This window comes from Neoarius graeffei, chromosome 20 (genome assembly GCF_027579695.1).
Source record: "Neoarius graeffei isolate fNeoGra1 chromosome 20, fNeoGra1.pri, whole genome shotgun sequence".
In the NCBI taxonomy this organism is placed as follows: Eukaryota; Metazoa; Chordata; class Actinopteri; order Siluriformes; family Ariidae; genus Neoarius; species Neoarius graeffei.
The window spans coordinates 62,996,655-63,005,320 of record NC_083588.1 but is presented as its reverse complement, the minus strand read 5'-3'; the positions used below and the strand labels follow the sequence as shown (position 1 = coordinate 63,005,320).

Genomic DNA, 8,666 nt, shown 5'->3' with positions numbered 1-8,666 from the left:
GAGCTCATTGCAGGGAGAAGAAAGAGAAAGTATAGCACAGGAGATAAACGAATAGTTCCTACATCACACCCTGAACAGTTTGGATTTTTATTATTGCTCATTTATCTCATACACATTCATCTTAAATTCAGCTTAACACTAAATTAATAAATGATAAATATAGAAAAAATAAAATAGAAATTATTTACAGATATAATATACATGTAATTTATAAACAGGTATGCATGTAAACAATTTACTACATGATTGCTGATTTATAAATTCTCACATATTTTACATTATACTTTTTTTATTATAATATTCCTAAAGAACATAATTAGAAATAAAATGTACATTTTTTTTAAGTTTAATTTGCTATGTTGATTTTCATACCTTATTTATGGTTCATTTATAAATTCATATTATAGTTTAAGATAAACAGAATATCAAATATAAAAAAAGCAAAGGAAAAAACTATACTGCATGTAAACAATGTTGTATAAAATGTTTAAATGAACAAAATGCATGTTATTAATGCAAAACGTGTTAATTAGCCTCACTGTTCAATGAAAGCAGAATGAATGTGTAGACGTCCCACGTCGTGTTTTTCAGGTATGACGAGTCGTACATGTGGTGATGCTCACTGCTGCCCCCTGTTGGTCTCTTGTGCCGCCCTCTCCAACCCTCACTCTTCTTCCTCCACGTTTCTCTCCATCAGCACATCCAACCTCACATGATTTGTTACTAGACAGAGAATCCGTGTCCCTGGAAACATCGCTATGTCTTACAGAGGACTCAGTGTTTGTACATATTGACTGTGATTAAAGGTTTACATGATTCGTGATGTCTGAACCACTGGTGTCTGCAGTCGACTGAAAATGTTTGTGGCTCATTACATTTTAAGGCTTTTTTAAAAAAAAAGTTTATTAGCCAGGCACAAGGAAGCCAATAATCTTAAGAAAAAGATTGTTTCAAAATGCTTAAAGTTGGAGCTGTATTCATACTGAGATCACAAAACCACCAGCAGTTCATTTGGAGAGAGGTGGAGCTTCAAGTGTGATCTTTCAAAATTCAAGCACTTTAAAAACTACATTTCAATGAGAATAGTTTCCCAGGTGGGACTGATACTGTCCCACCCCAAACAGGCCAGCCTTATCAACACAACTCCAGTTATCCATTTAAAAAATCTGAAAACACTTGACCAGTCAAGAAGTCTCACACTGGTATAAAACTCTGCAAAACTGAGCACAGAGAGAAAAAATATTTCATTAGAAAAAGGTTTTTTTTTTGCAGAATAGCTGACATGATTGTTGCACAGGTGACCCTTAAAATTCAAGGGCAATTAAGGATTGCTCATTCTCATCCCAAACCTACACAAAGCCCAGGAAGCATGACACATCAGATAGGGTTGGGTTCATTACATCTTACACTGCCCTGGCACAGCACCGACACCCTGGAGATGTAGTTCAATAAAACCTGTCTGAAGGTGTGAGATTGGAACAGCAATGCTGGAGTGTAAACAGCCACACAAGTTTATGCCATCTGAGAACACCCAACTCTTACAAGGAGAAAAGGTATTTCACAGGAAACACTAGCAGTTTGAGGGAAGGGGTGCTTCAAATGTGACCTTTCAGAACTCAAGTACCTTAAAAACTCCTTTTCAGATGGGCACAATAGAAAGCCCAAGCAAACAAATAAGGTCACAAAAGCAGATGCCTTCATTGATGGCCACATAAGCATCAATTAGAAGCTTGCCATGAAAGGGAGGAGTCCTCCCTATTGGACCTTTGACAGGTACTACCAAAGTTGAAGCATATTGGGATCAAATAAGAAAGGGATTGTTTAGTCTAGCATGTACCCTTCCTTTAATTCTAGTCAAGTGGGGAGTCCTGCCTTCAAACAGGCTTAGTGGGCAGTTTGAAACACTCCAGAGAGCCATATTGTAATTTAACAGCCTTCCAATTAACAATGGGACTGCTGCCTAGTCTAGGCTGAAAACAAGGGTTTGGTTAAGCTTCCATGCTTTTGTCTCAAGGGTACAGAGCTGGTAAACTGGATGTTTTACACACCACACAGGTTTTAGGAACTAGGGTGCCTTAGGGATCATTATCCCCTTAGTTATACCATCACAGCCAGAGGTCTGGCTTGCACTCTGCCCACCACATACAGCTCAAGACAGGAGCACTAGCTGCTGTCAAGTGGGGAAGCCCCAGTTTTCTAGCTCTTAGAAACCCACCCATGTTGAGGCAAAAAGCAATAAGGCAAGTCACAAGTTTAAACTTTATTTAATCAAGTCATGAGACTCCTGAACTTTTTCCAGTACCATGATTGGGCCAAGGCTTACTTCTTTCTCCAGCTGCAAGCCTGCAAATAAAGACAAGATGCATGAGTGGGGTCCAAAACCAAAAGCCACACCACAAATTGTGTACACTGTGCCAATTCAGGCCTGAAGAGCATGCTGACCAACAGTTCTCCCAAATACCTTGTTCTGATGACAGATCACGTCCCTTCCTCATGCTTCCACAGGTGCTCCTGCAACAACTGCACACTTGGTCAGCACCATATGCAGCAGTCCATCTAAGACACAGTAATGCTTTAGTGGTCACAGTTCAGCAGCACTGTACAAGTCATGGTCACAGCAACATACCGGTTGTCAGAGAATGAACAAGCCTTGTGCTCAGCATCAGCAGGGGCAGATGCTGCTGTTGCCTTCAAGGTGCAGGCAATGTAGACCTGGGGGGGGGGCACAAATACAAGTTCAGCTGCAAGGTCACAACAGGCCTGCAAGAATGTCGCATCCCTGTCCAGTCACTACTTACCAAGCTACTGTTCCCTTGTTGAAATCTGAAAGCTTCCAGCTGAAACCTCAGCTTAGCTGCTTGAGTGTAGGGCAGGAAACGGGAACCAGAATGTGTAAGCTTGGCATCAACCAGGCACCTGGAAGGGGTCACAGTTAGGGCAGTTCAGTTCAGCTTACAGAGACTCAAAAGAACCTCACTCACCCATGGTTTTCAATGAAGTAATATCTTGGGACAGCATTCATGTCAGGGACAGGAGTGGCCACACAGCTGTCTACAAAGACACGCAGGGGCACATGGTGGAACTGCAGTACTGAAGCCTCAATATTTATAAGCTCACCCAGATAGTACTGGTTGGATGGCCTTTGGAATAGCCAGTCATCTACAACAAGAGAGGCCTCATTAGTAGATTATTCCTCACCCAGACAAGCTACAGCCCAACCATGATACAAACCCATCATGATCCTCAAGGAGAAGACAAGAAGCTCCTCAGCAGCTTGGGCTGAAGCATGTGAGATCCAAGCAGGCATGAGACTACTGCTACTCACATTGTGGAGTCTGGAAAACATTACAAGGCCATCACAACCGAGTGCAGCCTCCCAAGTAAACCCAAGCAGATTTATTCATAGGGAGCAATACTTACCTTGGATAGTGACACTCAATGAGAACCTGAACACCAGCACTTCTCAGAAGTGGAGAGCCACTTTGAAGCACTGGAGCAAAACCAAGGGTGAAGATATAGACCAGCTCGTTTGCAGTCACCTGAAGGAAAAAGGCAATATAAAACCATCCAGAACAAGCTTAAAGCAAAACTGAGGTACTTGGCAATAGAAGGCTTACAGTCAGCTTGCTGTTGCAGTCATGCAGTGCCGATTCATAGATGAGGAACTGGGAAGAAGCATCCACCCCTTTGGCAGCACAGCCTCCCAGTGTGAGAGCAGCAATATTAAGGGCTACATCAGTTCCAAGCAGGTCTTTCCTCACCTCTACATGCACTGCATTCTCACTGCACCTTGCCGTTACCCCCTCAGACAGAGCAGGACGAGGTGGTCTTACAAAGTGCACTGGGGTTGGTGGTGTTGGGATTTGTGGTGTTGCTGGAAAACGCCAAGTCAGTTGCTTCACTGGTTGCTGAATTACTTGCTGGGCTGCAGCAGCTGAAGGGTTTTGAAGCTGTAGTCCAAGTGGGGCTACTGCAGGGCTTCCAGCTTGAGAACCACCTGGAGTCCATTGAGAAGGCAACCCAGCATTTACCTGCAGTGAAGAATGCCCTGGACCATTAACCTGAAGTCCAGCAGGAACCTGAACATTCCCCACTTGTTGCCACTGTGCTGCTGATAAACCAGCTGTATAGAGTAGCAGCAAACCAACTCCTACTTGATTGAAACCCATTACTGTTAACAGATAATTGCTAGCATGCCAATACTCCCAGAGCACCTCCTATTTATACAGTGATTTTATGCAGCAATTAAGGCTTCTGAGCCTCTTGAGTTACTAATTAGGCTGCCTAACAGATGACAGCAATTAGAGTTATACTGCCCATTGCGTTTGATTGGACCAAGAGCTTAAGTGTCTTAATTGTATTTGGGCATCTGACCGAGCAAAGCAAATTGCCAAATGTAGAAATATAATTAACATCCTTGATTATGGACTTGGGTTTCAAAAAAGAAATGTAAAAAAAAAATGTCTTGTGTTGCCAGAACACCTTCACTGGAACTATGCTTGTTTTAAAGAATACCTACTATGGGACACTTCTTGTTTGTGTTTCGTCATGAGACTGGTTCAGTTCATTGATCTGCACAATACACTCGCTGTCCACTTTAATAGGAACATCAGTACACCTGCTTTTTTTCAATGCAGTTTTACTTGTATAGTGCTTTTGACGCCATCCACATAGCAGCTTTACAGAAATGTATCATTTCCAGATATAAAATTATATCTGATCTTTACAAGGGGTGCTAATAACTGTGAAGGACACTGTATAGTAAGCTTTAGAGTAAATTTACGGATAAAACTGCACACTCTATGTAAATTATGGAAATAATTAATGATATATTGTTCAAATTTATAAAGAATACAATTACACACATGTAATGTTATGTATTAATGTATCATACTTATTAAATATTAATAACATTAACATAGAAATGCCAATTTATCATAGAGTTATTAAGTATGCCATAATATTTTAATGATGTAGAGACAATATCATTATAATACAATTAACAACTTTATTTCAGGAAATGTAATATGTGGGGGGTGTTAATATTTATGAATATTGTAATTATCGGGAAAAGGGCAAATTAAGTATATTAAAATTATATTATATGGAAAAAATATATTATGATATATAGTCAGGACTAGGCGGCACGGTGGTGTAGTGGTTAGCGCTGTCGCCTCACAGCAAGAAGGTCCTGGGTTTGAGCCCCGGGGCCGGCGAGGGCCTTTCTGTGTGGAGTTTGCATGTTCTCCCCGTGTCCGTGTGGGTTTCCTCCGGGTGCTCCGGTTTCCCCCACAGTCCAAAGACATGCAGGTTAGGTTAACTGGTGACTCTAAATTGAGCGTAGGTGTGAATGTGAGTGTGAATGGTTGTCTGTGTCTATGTGTCAGCCCTGTGATGACCTGGCGACTTGTCCAGGGTGTACCCCGCCTTTCGCCCGTAGTCAGCTGGGATAGGATCCAGCTTGCCTGCGACCCTGTAGAAGGATAAAGCGGCTAGAGATAATGAATGAATGAATGAATGAATGAATAAATGAATGAATGACAACTTTATATATATTACACACACACACACACACACACACACACAGTACTGTGCAAAAATCTTTGGCACCCTATTTTTTTTTCATACAAACTTTGTTATAGATTTCTATTTTATGACTTCTTCATTATCGAGTCAAAACATTATAAAAACATTTTAGAGTTCCAAATGTTTGTTTTTTTCCAGCACAAAATTAAATGTTATAGGAAAAAAGTTTGTATCTGAGCAGCATATTCCATAAGAGAGCACTTTTCAGATTAAAATAGAAAACATAATGAAGGCTGCTGGGTTTTGGTATAAAATGAAGAAGCGAGTGTGACAGTCAAAGTGTCCAGAAGAACTGTGGCTGGTTCTGTAAGATGCTCAGGAAAACCTACAGATCATTTCCACATAAAACTGACCTCACTGGACCTGAGACTAAAGCAAAGGGTTGTCTCACACCAAATATTGACTTTGTTATATTGATTTATTATGGTTTAGTGCTGTTTATAGTATTTTTTAATGTTGAAACATTTCATTTCATTATTTTTAAGCCATTTTTGGTCGACAGCATTTCTTTACACGTGCCTAAGACTTTTGCACAGGACTGTGTACATATAGTTGATGTTTAAAAGTCTTAATAGGCCATATATATATATATATATATATATATCTCATCTCATCATCTCTAGCCGCTTTATCCTTCTACAGGGTCGCAGGCAAGCTGGAGCCTATCCCAGCTGACTACGGGCAAAAGGCGGGGTTCACCCTGGACAAGTCGCCAGGTCATCACAGGGCTGACACATAGACACAGACAACCATTCACGGTCAATTTAGAGTCACCAGTTAACCTAACCTGCATGTCTTTGGACTGTGGGGGAAACCGGAGCACCCGGAGGAAACCCACGTGGACACGAGGAGAACATGCAAACTCCACACAGAAAGGCCCTCGCCAGCCCCGGGGCTCGAACCCAGGACCTTCTTGCTGTGAGGCGACAGCGCTAACCACTACACCACCGTGCCGCCCTACTGAAGTACTTTCTTTTAAAAATACTTAAGTATTAAAAGTAATTTTTCTGTCAAAACATTGTTGTATTATTGTCACAACACTTAGAAAACCTAATGCCATTAGCAAAGACAGAAATGTGAATTCACAAAATGAACGCATGCTGTGCCATCATGGTGGTTTAATGTTAAGCTAGCTAGTCAGTGAAACTCCACCTGACATGCTAGCAAACTTTTTTCAAACTCGAAATCATATTGGGTAGCTAACGCTACTAGAAAAGAAAGATTTCTACATTCTGTTTATTTGGCAAGATTATGCTAAAACATATTTCTGAAAGGACTTCAGATAAGCTAATGTTATTCATGTTAGCGTAACTCTGTTTTTACATGCTAACTAATGTGTTAATGTTAGCCATGGACAAGGCTACGTCAGCTTGGCAGGAAAATCCATAGAAAGTCATTTGACTAATCAGACTGCATAGCTACTGCAGCATTATTGCTAGCTCTAAAAGCACAGACAACTTCACTGCAAGCTTTCTCTTGGAATAAAATGTTTATATACCTCATTTTACTGCCGCAGGTTGGATGGCGAGGTTTTGTAGGCCGTGATGTGGTTCATTTTTGGCAAACAAAGCAAACATCTCATTATCTCTAGCCGCTTTATCCTTCTACAGGGTCGCAGGCAAGCTGGAGCCTATCCCAGCTGACTACGGGCGAAAGGCGGGGTACACCCTGGACAAGTCGCCAGGTCATCACAGGGCTGACACATGGACACAGACAACCATTCACACTCACATTCACACCTACGGTCAATTTAGAGTCACCAGTTAACCTAACCTGCATGTCTTTGGACTGTGGGGGAAACCGGAGCACCCGGAGGAAACCCACGCGGACACGGGGAGAACATGCAAACTCCGCACAGAAAGGCCCTCGCCGGCCCCGGGGCTCGAACCCAGGACCTTCTTGCTGTGAGGCGACAGCGCTAACCACTACACCACCGTGCCGCCCCACAAAGCAAACATTTAAAACAAAATGAATCTTTAATTCTTTCAGAAAACTGAAATATGGGTTCATGGGCCATGAGTGCGTAAATAACGCTGCGGAGAAATCATTGATCTTGATTTTATACAGTCTATGGATGTGACGTGACCCTAGTGATTACTGATCGGCTCTCAGTGTCACCTGCGAATAAACCAATCACATTTTAGAAATGAAAAGGAAAAAACATCCACTTTCAAAGCTGCTTCATAGTAGCGAGTAACGAGCACCTTGACAGAAATGTAGTGGAGTGAAAAGTATGATATTTGTCTTTCAAATGTAGTGAAGTTACAAGGGTGTAGCTGGGGGGTCCTGGGGTGCCTGTGACCCCCCCCCCCCCCCCCCCCCCCCGTTTGTTGGACCATACGTTTCTTCAATAGCCGCATGAGAATATTAGAAAAATGCCCACTGTAATTTTTCTAACTTTTTTTTTTAACTAGATTGTCACCTCAGCCTCATTAGGGTTTCTATAACCTTGTATGGACTTCCTGTGGTTTGGGCAAAACCCTGGTTCTGTGCAAGTGCAACACAATCGCACTAGAAAGCATGGTCAAGCTGCATTGGTTGACTAGGGTAAGATGTTGAGCTGCTATCCATACACCGCCGGATAAAGCTGATTTGGCCTAAGCATTGTCCAACATCTCAACAGCTCGCAACATGAGATGAAAGAATGATGCAAAGACAGCGTTATTTTCTCAAATGTATTCAATGTATTTTTTCATTTACAAACCTGCGGTTATGTACTCAGGCTGCCAGTCAGTGTGTGAACTCCCCTTTGAAAAATCCTAGCTACGCTCCTGAGTTAAAGACAGAAGTTGCCAAAAAAAAAATACGCAAGTACAGATACTCAAAAAGCATACTTAAGTACAGTACTCAAGTAAATGTACTTCGTTACTGTCTACCTCTGGTATATAAATTCTATCCAATACTGCTTGAACATGAATCTGAACTGAATGAATTCTAAATAAATCATGAATATTCATATTATTATATTAGCATGGCGGGCGGCACGGTGGTGTAGTGCTTAGCGCTGTGGGTTAAGTGGGAACCTTATCAACATTTGTCTCTTGTTGTAATTGCCACGTGAGACCTATGGCATGTTGAGC

At 41.7% G+C, this 8,666-nt stretch overlaps 2 protein-coding genes across 3 annotated transcripts in view; both read left to right on the top strand.

Moving 5' to 3' along the window:
* pyya (peptide YYa) overlaps positions 1-687 on the top strand; it is a 41,909-nt gene extending 41,222 nt beyond the window's left edge. The window contains exon 4 of the mRNA XM_060902687.1: positions 592-687. Coding sequence (XP_060758670.1) covers positions 592-616 — 25 coding nt within the window. The 3' untranslated portion in view covers positions 617-687. The remainder of the gene's footprint in view (positions 1-591) is intronic.
* The window catches only part of LOC132868909 (large ribosomal subunit protein uL3), a 477,874-nt gene that overhangs the window by 324,432 nt on the left and 144,776 nt on the right, over positions 1-8,666 (top strand). The window contains exon 1 of one of the 2 annotated variants that reach the window (XM_060902201.1): positions 2,359-2,363. The exons of the other annotated variant lie outside the window; for it this stretch is intronic. Within the exon in view, the coding sequence (XP_060758184.1) occupies positions 2,361-2,363 (3 nt within the window). The 5' untranslated portion in view covers positions 2,359-2,360. Of the gene's footprint in view, positions 1-2,358; positions 2,364-8,666 lie in introns of those variants that run through there. 2 annotated transcript variants of the gene reach the window in all.